General features: G+C 38.6%; 1 protein-coding gene across 1 annotated transcript in view; it reads left to right on the forward strand.

Moving 5' to 3' along the window:
- The window catches only part of WDR72 (WD repeat domain 72), a 118,057-nt gene extending 106,003 nt beyond the window's left edge, over positions 1-12,054 (forward strand). The window contains exons 18-19 of the mRNA XM_009940224.2: positions 4,571-4,669; positions 11,999-12,054. Of these exons, the coding sequence (XP_009938526.2) occupies positions 4,571-4,669; positions 11,999-12,054 (155 nt within the window). The remainder of the gene's footprint in view (positions 1-4,570; positions 4,670-11,998) is intronic.
- The last annotated feature ends 4,741 nt before the right edge of the window (positions 12,055-16,795 follow it).

The following is a 16,795-nucleotide window of genomic DNA, read 5'->3' on the forward strand; positions in this document are numbered from 1 at the left end:
TCAAGCTCCTTAGATATAATATGGTAAGTGCCTGTAGATCCCATACATCCCAGAAGTGGCATTGCAGCAGAATTGTTTTCCGTTTACGAAAATAAAAAAAAACGCAGCATTTTGTTTTCCTTTACAGCTTTTTTCATGCAGTTTTATGTAGATTCATGTTGCCTTGTGTTCTGTATTGGACTTTAAATATATTTATTACCTATAGCCTATCTTGCCTAATATTTTTGTCTGAAAAATATTTTTTGATGCCCTCTCTGCTTGTTTTGAATGACAAAGAAGTTCTTGTTTTCTCTGCAAACTGCCTTCAAGTTACTAATCCACCTTATCAATAACAAAGACATCTTATCAGAAAATGCTAACTTGTTTATGCACCTGTGTTATGCAAACTTCTTTCTCCAATGTGTCTGTCATCTGAAAATTGGTATGCAGAGCAAATTATTTAGAATTTAGTGTGTGATATTTCCAGAGTGGAAAAAGGCTTTTCACAGTTCAAACAGAACATGTAGAAATAAATGGTAGTGACAAGTTGTTGCTGTAATTAGTGATTAGTGTATGTTCACAAAAAACAGCTTATCATTTAACAGTTCATTCACACAAAGACTGTTCTTCCGTAGACTGATCACGGATCAGTGTGTGATGTCTTTTCAGAAATAATTTGTTTTTGTTTTGTGGAGTTTGAATTATTTATTTTGAAAATATTTACATACATGTTTCATTGAATACTATGGTCTCACAACATTCTTTTGCTATTCTAAATTCTATGCCTATTTTTTAATGTCTTTTTCTGTTTCAATAATGTAAGAGAATGCATATCAAGCTCAGTAAACAACTCTTAAGAGCTTTTTAAGATGTATCAGAAAAAATTACCACAATTCTCAAGATTGATCCTGTGCAATGAAGATTTATGTCGTTTTTTATATGCGAAGTTCAAGGTCATTTGCCCCAATAAAATCTGTCCTTTCACCTTACTTCTATGCTAAGAAAGGTAATTTCTACTGTCCATGTAATAATTGAAATTACATTGCACTGAGTGGACAGAAAATATCATTTGAGTTACTATTTCAGAAATTGTTGTTTCTTAACTTTTTCTCTGATTTGAAGATTTGGGGCTCATTTATGCGTCGGACATTTACATCACTTTGGCTACACATATTAGCTTTCAAATGGAAGCAGAAGTAATTTTAAGGTCCATTTAAACACAAAGTAGGACAGAGTATCCTGGAATGAATAAAGATCACACTGTTTATGTTTAAATAGCTTAAATTCCATCAGCATCCTAGGTATAAGCAATTCAGAGCAGTATTTCCTGTATTGACATTTGACCATACAATCCTATTCCCCTAAGGGAAAATACAATGAAGTAGATGTCAGTGTTAAGAATTCTTTTATATGTTTTTCATGATTACATAATGCCACTTTTTATTTTCACTCTTTATTTGGGCCAGACTGTTCTTTCCTTATTTTTAACTTTTCAATTCCCTTTGTTCTTTTATGATATTTTTAAGGAACTTTCCTCTTCAAATCGAGCACATCACATGCTGATGTTTTAAAAAAAAAGATCTGAAGGTCTCTGCCCATGTCCCTGTCTTGCTCACTGTGTACACTCATTATGTAACTTCATAAACTGGGGTGCCGTGAAGTTTATTTGCCTGAATTTTGTCTAGGGAGGTATGTGTACTCAGGAGTAAGCGACAAGGCGAAGATACACATCCCTCACTCGCACCGCTGACCTGATCCCAGCCTGTCCCAGCCTGTCTCCTGGTTTTCTGAAATAGGCACTCTCCTCCCTTCAGGCTTTCCTGCTGAACCTTGTTCTCTAACAGCTCTTTTTACACAAGTTGTCTAGAGGTCTGCTGCTCTGTCCCTGTGAAAACCCTTTGCATCTGTGCTTTCCACTCCCTTTAAACTGTTCCTAATGACTCCTTGCCACGAACTATTAGTGCGAGTGTTTCATTGTTGTTTTTTGTCATTTGTCAGCCATATCAGCTCTGCCTGTGATCCCTTTTTTCTCATTTTTGTATTTCTTGTCTTTGAATGACTCCGTCCTCTCCTGAATCTCCCCGAATCTCTGCAGTCTCTACTCAAGCATATCAGCTGGAGATCCTCCTGCTTTGTCCAAGGATCTTGCTGGCCTGTCTTGCGTTCTTTCTTGCCCACACCTTCCTTCTGATGTATCTCATCTGTGTGCGGGCCTGCTTCTAGCTGTCTTTCATTCATGATGTTCTGAATTGCTTCTCAGCTGAGTCTGGTACCTTCCCTAAAAACACTGCTCAGCTCTGCTTTGTGGTAAAATCAAGCGGGTTAGTTTAAATTACACGACTTATACTGACGCACTGTGGGACAGAGGGAGAGCACTTGAACGGTTTTGTCCTAGTCCCATTCAACAGCAACAACAGCACAGACTTCCAACAAGGGAGATACCTGCCATCTCCTAACTGGGACTGGCGCTCGGTGCTGTGAATGCATCTCCCCTCCTTGGGTTGCGAAGAGAGCTCTTTACTGGGTGAAAATACAACATTCGTTTTGCAAGGCGGACTGACTCTTTGGGCACTGCTATGTTTTTTAGAGCGGACGGGTCTGGTGATTTTTCTCTTTCTCTGCAGTTGCATAGCCGCACTTTTTGTTTTCTCCCTTTTATCAGAGTATACTCTGTTGGAAATTTTCCGATTGCTCTACTTCAGAGTAGTTCTGACTTTTAAATTCATGCAGCTGTAATGACTCAATCTGTCACTTGGCACAGTGGAGCTGACTGCTTAATGAGGAGAACTGGTTTAGAAAGAAAGCTCAAACACATTTGGCACAATGCAGTTTTTTTTAAAATATAAGAAGCACACGTGTTTTCCAGTTTTTCATTTTTGAAGTGGGAATCCTGGTCTTCAGTTAGTGAATTTGAAAATTATTTAAATATTGTAAATATCAGAGAAAAACAAAATATCTTTGAAGACATTTCTTCCTGCACCAATCATATCGTTTTCATGTGAACAGGAGCATTTGGTATTTATTGTAAATTGTTCTTCAGTTTCAGATCACCTCATGCAGATTATCATGTCAACTCTTCCATGGCAGAGACAAGTACTAAAACTCCTCTTCATGTGGAGAAGTTGACCATTAATACAAGTCTACTGGCTTTTTATAAGCTTAGAAATTTAACCAGTGCCCCTTCTTTACCTGGGCAGGGTTTTATATACCGGTTAGTTGCCGTCCAACGCAGATTTTTTTTAAACAATATTTACTATCCTTTTTTCCAGGTGAAATGCGTGGTGTCGCTATCATAGATTTTATTATATACTATGTTTTAAACTTGCATTTTCAAGGATCTAGTTCCACAATTGTGTTGAAGCCTGATTCCTTCAAACAGACTCTGTAGATGCGGAAGTCAAGAATGATGGAACCTTTTGGCGAGCTGGGATCAATAGCTGCAAACCAATGGAAAGCGCAGAGCACTGGGATGGAATATGTGTCTTTTGAGCTCTTCCTATCTGATTAATGCCCTGAGGCCTTGTTGATTCACCCATAATTTTTGAAAATTTAAGTGGGTGTTTAAATTAAGTAGTTCTTCAGCCAATAGTCATTTGGTAAAAAAAAAAAAAAAATCAGAAGGGAACAGATTTCTTGTTTTGAGAGCAGGACAAAACTACACAGAGATTGTGTATGGCCATTGGTATCCCCATCCACATGGAAGTTTGGAACCTTGCTTAGTTTTATAGATATTAGAAAAAAATAAGTATTTTCTAGTCACTACTATTCTCCTAAGAAATGGCGTCGGCTAAGGGTTTTAATGGGACAAAAAATTGAGATCTAGTCTTTACTGTGCTGTTTTGCAAGAGATTGTTTAGTAATTATGCTTTATCTTCAAGCTACATTTGTGGCTCCATATGGAGATATGGAGCAGGAGGGGAATGGAGGTTGACAAGGGAAATACCTCACTTCTGTTCAGAAAAACGTATGCGGGATTTGTTCAAAAGCCAAGTGAATTAAAGTCATATGCAGACAAAGAATTGTTTCCATGAAAATATTTTCTTACTCTGAAATGAAAATGTTTTTATCAATTAAATAAAAGAAGAAATCAAAATTGATAATCTCTAAACTGCAGCTCAGTCTGGCTTTCACTACACTTTGGAATCATCACTGATTTTATTACATATTCTAGCTTATTATCATCTTAAAACAAACACCATTTCTCTCCCTGGTGAATGACTCTAGCAATTACAAAACCACCTAATTGATCTTTTATATTGTTTACTGGCTTCTTTGGTGAAACAGACAAGCACCTTTTATGACTTCTAAATTATTTTATTATTTTAGGATTCTATAAGAAAAAAATATATTTTTACTGCAAAGGGATCACATTTAAGCTGCTGCCTCAAATTTCTCACTGAATGAATTCTTGTCTGTAGATTTTTCAGCTGTGCTGTGGTTGCATATAAGAACTTCTGGTTTATTTCAATCTATTATTTGTGTTTACAAATTATGTCTTCAGCATCAAAAGCTCTGCAGAAAATTAGGAAGTGTTTGTTTCTGCACGCATCACATTTCTCCCTCCCCCTGTTTTTATTCTTTTTTGCTCCAGTCAGTGCGCTGAAGCATGACAAGAGCTCAAACTCGGCGAACTTCCAAGATGTGGAGGATGCGCCTGACAGATGTGTCTTGGAAGAGTCTGAGAGTCCAGGTGAGAGGCATTTAAAGACAGTCACCAAGTATCAAGTGATAAATCTTACACAGCTTTTGGGTCTGTAAAGAAAAACACATTGTAATGCTGTTTCCTTTTTAGCAGCTGCAATGTCAAATTAATGGTCACCTCCAGGGGTCACAGTGTGGAGCTGTTATCCTTCCCTCTTTCATCAAGAATTCAGGTCTTAGAAAGGATAAAGGCTTTATGACCAAAAAGAAAGCTGACACTACTAGTTCATTATAATTAGTTTTGGACTACGCTGCTTACTTAATATATGTACAATGTCTGACCCTTTGAAGGTAGCATGAGATTATGAAAAATTAGGACTGTATATACTGGAGTTGAATGTAGCGGCGGACATTCAAACACTATCTCTGGAGGAAAGCAAATTGGTAACATTAAATAGCTTGATTCTTTTCTTTAAATCAGCTCAAAATCATTATTTCATTTTAATGGCTTTTAACATTGATTCAGCTAAATACAGGAACATCCATAAAGCACATTCTTTTTGGTGACTAAAAGATTTATCTTCATGTAGTTTCATTATCTTTCTTGTTATGGAACATCTACAAAATTTATTAAATGAATCCCAAAGGGAAACAATTAAATATGAAGTGTATCGAGTCACAGCTAATTAAAAACATTTTGTGTGACTAAATACTAAGTGCTGTTAAGCGAACTGTGAGCTTGACCCACGTACACCATATACGTAACCTGCAAGTAGTCCTCATTAGTGAAAGAGTTAAACATCTTTCTTCACTTAGTATTTTCCTTCCCTGCTTTATCTCCTTTCTGTGTACCCTCTTGCATCTTTGTGTGCTGATCCGTGTATCATATTTTTGATTCATCGTCTCTTTGGCCTGTCAGCTTAGTTAAGAGATTTCCAAATCTTGCAGCCTGTGCTGACAGGGGGCAGCTGCCAACAGTCCCCTGATCCTTCCCCAAGGAGCACTGCTGAGATTTAATTTTCAGTCAAAGGGTGCAGTCTGAAATCCATGTCAGGTCCCCTAAGTCATCTCAGAACCCAGATAGGACCCATGTCTGGGGGATTATATTTCAGCACACTCCTCCAAGATTCCTTGGGAGTTCAACCGCAGTCATATACCTGAGCTACATTGCCTTTTCATCTTTTCCACAGAAATGAACACCAGTATATCTTAGAATAATTGAAACCAATGAATTGTAAATCCATATTCATTTTAAAGCTGCAAAGGCTTGGACTCAATGCTGTACGGAAGAAACCAGCATGAGATTTAGAAAGAAATAGGTAATCTACTCAGGAAGGAGCCAAGTTTAATTCCTTACTGCACCTACAATCTGTGGTGCATGGCACCTCCTTCAGAAACTGTCTATAGTCCCTTCAGCAATGCTTATGGGGAAAAACGTGGATTGTCCAAGTTCTGATCTGTTCTGTAGTGAGAAAGAATTAAAACAAGGTGGCACTAAAGTATTCAGGTGAGAATTAATGTACCTTAATGATAACATTCATTTTACCCTTAAATTAATACCTAGCGTCTGTGTTTGGACGGGAACTTGAATTCCAGTTCTACACTCTGCATATCTGTATGAAGCAGTGGAAGGAATAAAAGCCTGTCAGGATATGAATATTGACTGACAAAAATACATGTTGATAAAGCATCTAAACTTAAAAACTGAGTTGCATTCGATCCATCTGACATCATTAAACTAGTAATAAACAATGAATTACTCTGGCTTTTGTTTCTGTCCATTGCTGAATTTTAAGACATCTTGTCTTATAGGTCTGAAAACCTCAGGAGATTTCACTACTGGTCTCACTGCTTTCCACTGAGAATTTGTGGCTTGGTTGTCATGGAGACATCGTATTTCTCCAAGAATTGCTCGTATTGATCCGTGGACAGGCGTAAATGGCCAGGCGAATGTGAGGAGTAAAGGGGGTTGGGCAGTATTATAAAATGACCAGAGGTTATGGGTCGGAAATAAGCTCATAGCAAACACTTAGGTAAAGAGAAAGAAACAGTTTCATTTTGTTTCAGGATTTCGTTTTTGCACTTTATGCCATTGTCTTCTTTCACTATAGACTGAAAGAAACTTGTTAGTCACTTGTCATGTCAGATCTCTGGTGCTTGTCCTGACACAGCTGTCAGCCTTCCAGCTCTGTGCAGTTCAGGGACACACAACAAAGAGCAAGGAACATGAATTATTTATTGCTCCTTGTGCGGATGAAATTCTGTGATAAGAAATTAAGACACTTCTGACAGAAGTGCTAGTTTGAAAGGAAAGATTTGGTAACACAATACGTTTACTTAAAACTTACCACTTACTTCTAGTAGCAAGCATTGAAACAATAATATGGCATTCAGTTGGCTATGATTTTCTCTAGTATTTCTCAGGTGCTTTAATTTTGAATCGTAACTTGGAATTTGAGAGTGCCTGGGAGGTCAGAATTTGGTTTGGTGCAATCTGTGATTTAGAATCTCTCTCACATATATTCAAAGTCTGGGCAAGCTTGCAAACTTCATTTATAAGTTTTTATTTAAAAGTCTATATATGTGGGTTTGTTTATATGAGTCTCTTGCACTTCACTTACAATATGTTATCATATGTGCAAAAGTGATGTTAAGGAATATATTAATTTTATTATCTCTTCTGATGAGGAAAAGGTGAAAATAGGACAATATACCTGCAAGGAATTCCAACTGTTCCTAGAAAGGGTTCTATATTACAACTTCTACCAGAATCAGGAGGGCTATAGGCAGCCGTTAACAGACAGATCTGTGCGTTGTGTCTTCTGATCATGAAAGGTGCAGTCTCTAGCCTTCACGTTAGACTAGAGTTATTTTCAAAGTAATCTTGGTTTTCTAAAATCCCATAAAGCTTACTCTGCTTATTTTACTTTCACATTTTATATGTGTCTGCACATGTTCTCACTGCTCTGGATGTGGGCCTCCAGCAATTGTAGAAAAAGGCATATACTCAGATGAATAGCAGGAATCCATTTGACTACCCAAGACACCAATCTGAGATTTACCTGTGATTTCTTGTGTTCAATGTGTGATCTGAACTACTCTCAGATAGGTAATGAAACCCTTCAACCTGCACTTTTCTCCTGGATAATTCACAGCAAACACTTTTCACATGTGATGGACACAGGTAAATATCAGACTGCAGTTTCTTGTCTAAGTGAAATGGATTTTAGTTGCTCCCTTCATGTGCCTACAAGCTGCCATTATCTGTGATAGTGGCTCGTGTCTATTTTAGCCCACACACAGAGGAGATGCTGGGCTTCTCTCCCCGATGCCTAATAGTAGGTTTATCACTGCCATTTTCCCCACATGCTGAGGACTACTTCTGTTTGACATGCAAAGCCTTGGCTTTTCAAACTTGTCTCTGCTCTGGCCTTGAACATAATAATCACATAAGAATTACAACAGCTTTTTGTAGAACTTGACTTTTAATCATATCAACCCCCTGTAAAGAATTCAGTATCCCTTAGAGTGCTTCTTTAATATAAATAAATATTCCCAGCAGTGTTTTCCATTTTATCAGACAAATATTCCACATTTAGAGAAACTGAGAAAAAGGCTAAAACGGAGTCAACATGGATGTACAAGTTAGACTTCTAGGTCTGAGCTATCCACCCAAGTTTTCTTGTACAAACAGTGGTGGAAAATTCACAGCTCCAGAGGGCATATCATCTTGTCCAAAGGGAGTTGCTTGAGATGGTTTTAAGGGGATTGAAAATGCTCTGAATTTTGTCAGTCAAAGTCTAAGAGGAATGTAGCAGAACTTGACACAACTTGAGGTGATGTAGCTTTTATATGTGGTGCAATCCCACTGAGGAGGGTTCTGCAAGTGTAGCTTTTATAAGAAAAAGGAGTAGATTTGGGCTGAAGTCACAAGAAACAATGTAGACCCTGATGTGCCTTGCCTCATTTCCTCCAACAGAGATGCTGCAGTAGACTAGGCAATAGACTGTTACTTATTGAAGAGCAGTTGGGGTTGGAAGGGACCTTTAAAGGTCACCTAGCCCAACCCCCCCTGCAATGAGCAGGGACATCTTCAACTAGACCAGGTTGCTTAGAGCCCCGTCCAACCTGACATTGAATGTTTCCAGGGATGGGGCATCTGCCACCTCTCTGGGCAACCTCTGCCAGTGTTTCACCACCCTCATAGTAAAGAATTTCTTCCTTATATCCAGTCTAAATTTACCCTCTTTTAGTTTAAAACCATTACTTCTTGTCCGATCACAACAGGCCCTGCTAAAAAGTTTGTCCCAATCTTTCTTATAAGCCCCCTTTAAGTACTGAAAGGCCACAATAAGGTCTCCCTGCAGCCTTCTCTTCTCCAGGCTGAAAAGCCCCAACTCTCTCAGCCATTCCTCATAGCAGAGGTGTTGCAGCCCTCAGATCATTTCTGTTGCCCTCCTCTGGCTCTGCTCCAACAGCTCCATGTCCTTCTTGTGCTGAGGGCTCCAGAGCTGGACATAGGGCTCCAGGTGGGATCTCACCAGAGCAGAGCAGAGGGGCAGAACCCCCTTCCTCGACCTGCTGGCCACACTCCTTTTGTTGCAGCCCAGGATACATTTGACCTTCTGGGCTGTGAGCTCACATTGGTGGCTCATGTCCAGCTTTTCATCCCCCAAGTCCTTCTCGGCAGGGCTGCTCTCAATCCCTTCATCCCCCAGCCTGTATTGATACAGGGCTTTGCCCCAACCCAGGTGCAGGACCCTGCACTTGGCTTTGTTGAACCTCATGAGGTTCATGCGGGCCCACTTCTCCAGCTTGTCCAGGTCCCTCTGGATAGCATCCCATGCCTCAGGCTCGTCAATCACACCACTCAGCTCGGTGTCATCTGCAAACTTGCTGAGGGTGCACTTGATCCCACTGTCTGTGTCATTGATAAAGATATTAAACAGTGTGGATCCCAGTACAGACCCCTGAGGGACACCACTTGTCACCAGTCTCCATCTGGACATTGAGCCGTTGACCACTACCCTCTGGCTGCAACCTTCCAACCAATTCCTCATCCACTGAACAGTCCACCCATCAAATACATATGTCTCCAATTTAGAGAGAAGGATGTTGTGGGACACCATGTCAAAGGACTTACAGAAGTCCAGATAAACACCCATAGCCCTTCCTTTGTCCGCTGATGTAGTCAGTCCATCATAGAAGGCCACTAGGTTGGTCAGGCAGGACATGCCCTTGGTGAAGCCATGCTAGCTGTCTTGAATCACCCCACTGTCCTCCATGTGCATTAGTATAGCTTCTAGGAGAATGTGTTCCATGATCTTCCCAGGCACAGAGGTGAAGCTAGCAAGTTGGTAGTTCCCAGGGTCCTCCTTTCTACCCTTTTCAAAAATAGGTGCGATGTTGCCCTTTTTCCAGTCAGCCGGGATTTCACCTGGCTGCCATGACTTTGCAGATATCACGGAGAATGGCTTGGCAGCCACATGAGCCAATTCCCTCTGGATTCGGATGCATCTTGTCAGGGCTTATATGTGTTCAGGTTCCTCAGGTGGTCACGAACCTGATCTTCCCTTACACTGGGAGGGAGTTAGATAGAGTGTTTTCTATCTTTTGGATGAAAACCATGGGAAAGGCAAGAACGCTGTATGCTTATGGCCTTCAGTAGCCAGACAGTCTCTGCCTGAGTCAGCTAGTCCCTTCTGCAGCTCACGATCTCTCCCATCCTTTCGTTCCAAAAAACATTTCCCGTATTAGATATTTCCCTCTTCATTTTTTTAACTTTTCAGGACAGAATGTAATTCTGGGTGTATGACAGATGACAGTGAAAATCCAAGCAGTTTTCAGAGTCTTGTTTAGTTGTTTGTCGTAGATAGACCTTGGCACAGAGATGGGAAGGATCTCTGACTGTCCCTGAAATACAGTCTGTGAGAGACAGAACTGCATCAAATAGAAATGAGAATGAGGACATGTATCAAGAACAACAGATTCTAATTAGCCACAGTGTGCTTAAAAATAAAGCACTAAAATTGTGACTATCTTGTTATCAGTCAAGTTATAATTACTCTATCGAATATTCACTTACCAGCTCCAAGTCCTATCTGCTGGAGAGTGTGTTATTTAAAATAGCACTGTCACCCATATGGCTGTTGATCAGTACACAGGCAGAATATAAAAGCAAGTAGTAAATTTCCAAGTATGAAGCACCCTAGAAAAGCGTGATTTTCTTTCTCTGTATTTGCATCATCATGAAAAGTAGGTAGCAGTAAATGAGGACTGATTCAGGAGTGGAGTGCTGGGGGTTGTTGATGATGATGACGATGCACGAAGCAGGAAGAGGATGCAATGTAGGGGCAGCCCACTGATCACAGGCACTGACAGCCCATACTGCTCAGCAGTTGTGTATAAAATGTTAGTGCCTAGGAGTTATTCCAGGAAGAATTTCTGGAATTTGCAGTGTAGGCACAGATGAATCAGTAAGAATTTCTCTGCAGTAGATGTCGTGTCTCATCCTATTAGCATTCTGAGTTACCAGTATCGTGACTCATAGGTTTTGTTTTGTTTAAATAATAAATCAAACTGTAAAACCAAAAGACTGCATAGTGGACACCAAGAAAACATATCTCTCTGTGTCTGTGACACAGATAGGCAAAAAGATGATGGATAATATACAAGATATCCATTAGACTGGGAAAGAATAGTGTGTGCGTCTTTCTCAACATTCATGTACTCATGAACACTAGTGTATGTGTTTAAGCAGTGTTTCTAATACAAGTAATATTTAAAATTCAGGTTGTAAATATTACCATACGTCAAATAAGAAGAAATGGTGAAGCTAAAAACAGATGATTGAGAGTGCTTTTCTGTGAAATTCTAAGAAGACATGACAGAATTGAACTATAATGCTTTATTAGTAGAACTTCCTATTACTTCTGTTTACAGCTATTGTAGGATTATTTCTGCTGAAAGAAAATATATCTAATTTGAAGATTATATTTGCAGAGGCAACATATACATTCTATTAATTTAAAACAGAAATTATCTTTCTGCTGATCCCCTGGAATGTTTTCCTTTAAAACAAAAAGGAAGAAGAAGGAGAAGGCTGTTCAGGAGAAAAGTTTTGAGGGACATTGTGCATTCTCTTGAGCTGTTTTGGGTTCCATATTGCCTCTTGTAGTGTAGCAATTATAACGTAAACAGTCTTCTGGAGGTAGATTTGTGATATTTTTTAACAATAACATGTCAGTCCATTACAAAAATTACAGAGTTTATTACTCTATAAAAGAATTGTAAAATAATTTGTTTTTAAAAAATGAAATTTTGCTTGTTACCTCATACTGTAAAATCATTAAGCCAGACAAATGCATTTCTTTTCCAGATGACATGAAGCCACATCCCTGGATATCTAAGGTGTGCTCCTGTAAGGTGTGTTAGAAAACCCTGCTTAGCCGAAAGAATTCGAAGATGCGCAAGAACAGCCAAGAAATAGGACATATGTGGCGTGAACATGAAGTGGCTTCTTGTATTTATTGTTATATACCTTTAAGAGTTCATTTTCAGAAGAAATACCAACCATAACATCAGCTTCTTTTTGCTGGTTTATTGGCTTCAATTCATGCTTCCATCACTAACAGGTGTACATCTATTCAATTACATTTAGATCTAACACAGAAAATAGCAACTCTTAATTTTTAGATGTTTTTCACTAATTTATGTGGTGATCCAAAATCTTACAACTTTGACCATAAAACATTTGCATCAATTTTAATATTATTTTACAGACACCAAATTTAAATTTTTTTCTCTCCTTCTGACTTTTACTACCAATAATATTTTAATGCTGAGCAAGACCAAATGCATTGGAAATAATTAGAAAATTTGTTTGCATTTAAAGGAAAAATACGCACTTTGAATTAAACATGGAATATCTAGAAACAACTAAAAGAAAGTTCTGTGCACGGAAGAGCATGGCAAGTTGATTATAAATCTTGTCATATCTAGGGTGTATATTTTCCTTTTCTGTAAATATTGCCATCACCTTCATCTGTAGGAAAATAGTACCAATATGAAGTTGGAGAAGCCCACTGGAGTCCTCTTCTGAAATTATATACTGCATTGAATTTCTATTTGTGCTCATTGGGAAAAGCAGCTATATATTTTTGTCTTTTTTTTTAAGTATATCATTATGTGTGGAGAATATTTGCAGCTTATTACACTCATTTATCACCTAACATCTGGGGGATTTATGCTGGTTCGATTAAGAATGGCCACTCAGAGTAGTAAGCTCACTTTGAAGTCAAAGGGACTTGAAGATATGCTTTCCTGGATCTGTATCTTATGGTGGAAATCATGGTCTGATGTTGTCCTTCCTAATTGTCACGTTAGCCGTAAGCTGCCTTAACTAGGAGAGGGAAGATTTCTTCAGTGTAGAAAGGTTCTCTGGCAGTTAATCTCTTTCTTTATTGTGGGGAAATGTCATGGCTGCAGGAGTGAAGGAACATGTTTCTGTTGCCATACTGTGGCATGAATTTTGTTAAACATTAAACAGAAGTGAAGTCTTCTTTCTTCTGCTTTTTTATATCCCGTGAGTCCCTGTCTCCAAGTGCAGCGTATGGCAGCGAGGTCTTCAGAAGCGTTAAGTGAACAGCCTTCTGAGAAGTAGTATTTCAGGTTTTATTCAGCTAAAGAATATGTTATTAAAATAGGCTGCAATCCAGAGAAGATAAAGATATGTAATGTGTTTTTTTTTTCTGTAATTGTAAATACCATGCAGAAAAATGACATCTTGTAACAGAAGAATCACTGTTTTTTACAAATTTGGGTTTTTTCAGGAACAACTTTCCTTATCTTCAGAGGTCATTTTCCTATTTAAAACATGTATTTTGTTTATATAAGCTTGTATTTGAATTGTGGTGACTAAACAGTCTAGATGTTGAGTGTTATGCCTTCATTCTTATTGTGCTGGATGTCTGGAATAATTTCATTGACTTATTTATACTTGTGCAACACAATTGAGAGCAGAACATCTTCAGGTGGCATATACACTCTGCTTAACTTTTATGGTTAAATCAGAGTTGCAAACATCAAGAAGGTAAAAAGAAAATTGCAAGTATAACTGCAGGAAAACTACAGTGTTTGCAGAAGTAAAGGATGGACCTTGCTATCTCCTATGCCACGCATCCCTGTCAGCGGTCACCTCTGGCTTGCTGCAGTAGTCTTCCACTGGCATCAAAAAGTCCATTTCCCTTCACAACAAACATTACTGCTTTGCATCAGCATCTGCTGGCTTGGGCCAGCTGTGTTCTTAGTGCCAGGGTAACAAATCTCCTTTAAACTATTTCTACTAGATATTTTAAAAACTGATGTGTTCAAAGAGGTCTCATAGCTCAAGGAATTGGCATTGACCATAACACCCAGTACTGCTGTAGTAGCAATTACATTTGTGCAACACAATATTTGATTGCTTGTCTTTAATTCTGCAAAGCAGTGCACATCAGCAGACTGCCAATACGGACAGCCCTTTGGAACAGTTTGTGCGGTGATGATTGGTGTTTGGCACATGCTTATGCATGCTTTGTGCTAATTATAATTACAGTATCCGTAAGATAAGGCAGGAACTTTTTTTGTTGGGTGCATTTATTTCCCAGTAAAGCAAATACATTTCCCATGTGGTCTAGATGTCTTTCAAACAACCAACTTTACAGTATATGCTCGAGATGAACTCTTGCTTGGAACAATCATTTTGCATCAAAGTGGCAATTTTAGAGCTATATACAAAAATACATATTAACCTCCTGAAGTTGTTTATTGTAAGCCATAACTGAAGAAACATTTCTATACTAATGCAGTCTGATGTATTCATGTTTACGGAGATTTATTTTACAATGCAGTAAAAGGCTTGTATGTCTCCTCACTTATGTTTGCACTACTGCTTGTATGATCAGGCCATGTCAAGACAAGCACTGGCCTCAGTGCATAGAGCAGAGGAGGAACAAGCAAGCCAGGGTAGGAAGAAGACAGAGATACCATGTAAGTGTGGGAAAAGCCACACATACATCAGCATTATCTCATCATTAAATTGGATTTTTAGGGTGTTATATGCAGGGGTCTCTCTTGAAAATACGTTTTCAGCTTGCAAATCCTATAGGCATTTTTTACATCATGTACATAATTCATTATACTATTTTTTAAATTTTAAAAAGGATGTTACTTGTCCTTTAGTATGAGCCCAAACCAAAACTCATTGGTGTCTCTTTGATTTGAGGGATTTTGAGTTTTCCAAATGATTCTTGCTTGCTAAATGGTCACTGACCTAGATTTCTGCCTGGAAGCATCCCTGAACTTTCAACTGTTCATTTATGGCTCCAAATCCAGACATTGTATTTTGAAATCTCTTGTGCTATTTACATATTTTAAATTTCATCCCTGAAATCAGCTGTTTCTGTTTTGGAGCTGCATTTCATTGAGAAATGCTCTTCCCCAATCCAGTGAAAGATGTTCTGAAAGCAAATTGGCATGGAATTTGAAATATATACGTAAGATTCAGTGTTTCTGTAAAAAAGAGATGCTTTAACAAAACCACTATGTAGCAGGGCTATAAGCTCCAGATAACACCAGAAATCTAGCAAGGGAAATGATTTTGCAAACCTGACTGAGCTGAAGTGTTGGTAATTCAGGAAAGAATGGGACGGCTCCAGTAAGCAGCATTACCTCTCTGTGGGTTTTTACTCCTTTTGAAAGACCACGTTGTCTGAAGGCAGACCAGGGTAGTGAGCTCCAGCACAAATGTCAAAGTCATTTGGCCAGTGCTGAACAGCTAGCAAGCATGCACATTCCTGATGGGGGATCTGTGAAGATGAAGTCCTGCTTCTCGCAATGGATATTTCTGCTGAATTTTGCAGGCTGTTCTTCTGGCGTGGGAAGAAGGTGCAGAGGAATTTCAAGAGCTGGTCTTCCCCTTTTTCCTTCCTCAAAGGATATGCCATCTGAACTGCTAGGCAAAGCTCTTAGAATTATTACTGAAGATTGAGTTCAGTTATAATTTGAATTCATAGATCCCAAAGGTGAAAATTCATCATTCTTATTTTTGAAGAAGTAATAGTGAACTTGGATGCAACATAAAATTCACACAATAGCCAGGATTGTCTTATTGGGGACCATGGGAAGTTGTTTCTTGAATCACACCTGCTGGAAAGTCTAAAGTGTGTCCGAGAGCTGTGCTGCAGGACAGAGGCACGTCACGCAAAGACTACCTTCCCCGTCTTCCCATGAATCTGTGTGTCCTGGAAATGGTGTGATGGGTAAGTGCAAATACAGCTGTCAAGGTGAAGCAGTGCAAGTTGCTAAACAATATTAAACATTATGAAACTTAACAAACATCTGCAGAGTTTTTTAGAGTGGACTGCACATTTGATATAAATTCTTACACAGTACAAGTTTAATTGGTCTTTCCTGAATTTCTAGAAAGAATAGCTTGAAAAGTCAGAGTTGTGCAGCCTGAATTTACATTGTGTCTTGCAAACATAGGGATAAAAGCTGTTTTTCTTCCTCTGGCAATAGTCTCAAAAGGATAGCTGTGAAAAATAGCATCACTGACATAAGTAGTATAATTTCATTAAGTACGTTACTCCCTCTGTTTTTAAAGCAGCTGGGAGGGACTTTTTTAGCATCTGAAAGCTTAATACTCAGCAGAAAAATATTAACAATATCCAGCGCTAGTAAAGTAATAATATTTTCTTATTTATTCTCAAATTTTATCTAAATAATGTATAAACTTCTTGGTAATAAGGACCTAGACAAATTGTACTCTAAATGATTGAGTTTTCGATACAGAAACTCCGTGTAAGAAAACATTCTGTTCAGTTTCAGCACTTTGTTTTCAATAATCACACTGACAAACAGACTTACAGCTCTGCCCAGTAAATGCAACATACAAGTTTTTGTTGTTTGTTTTGGTTTATAGTCTTCCTGCCATGTAGATGGCAGCAGCACTCAAGCCTTGAAATTCACTCCAGCTTTTTCTTGAGTTTATTCTGAAACACCATGTTTAAGAATGGTATTGTCAAGAATGAGCTGAAAGCACAATTACTTTAAAGATGGATATCGGCTTAGTTTTATAAACCTTTGAAGAAGTCTGTAACTTCAGAACATCAGTGTTTAAAAGACATTGTGTCAT

Source organism: Opisthocomus hoazin, chromosome 10, assembly GCF_030867145.1.
Source record: "Opisthocomus hoazin isolate bOpiHoa1 chromosome 10, bOpiHoa1.hap1, whole genome shotgun sequence".
Lineage (NCBI taxonomy): Eukaryota > Metazoa > Chordata > Aves > Opisthocomiformes > Opisthocomidae > Opisthocomus > Opisthocomus hoazin.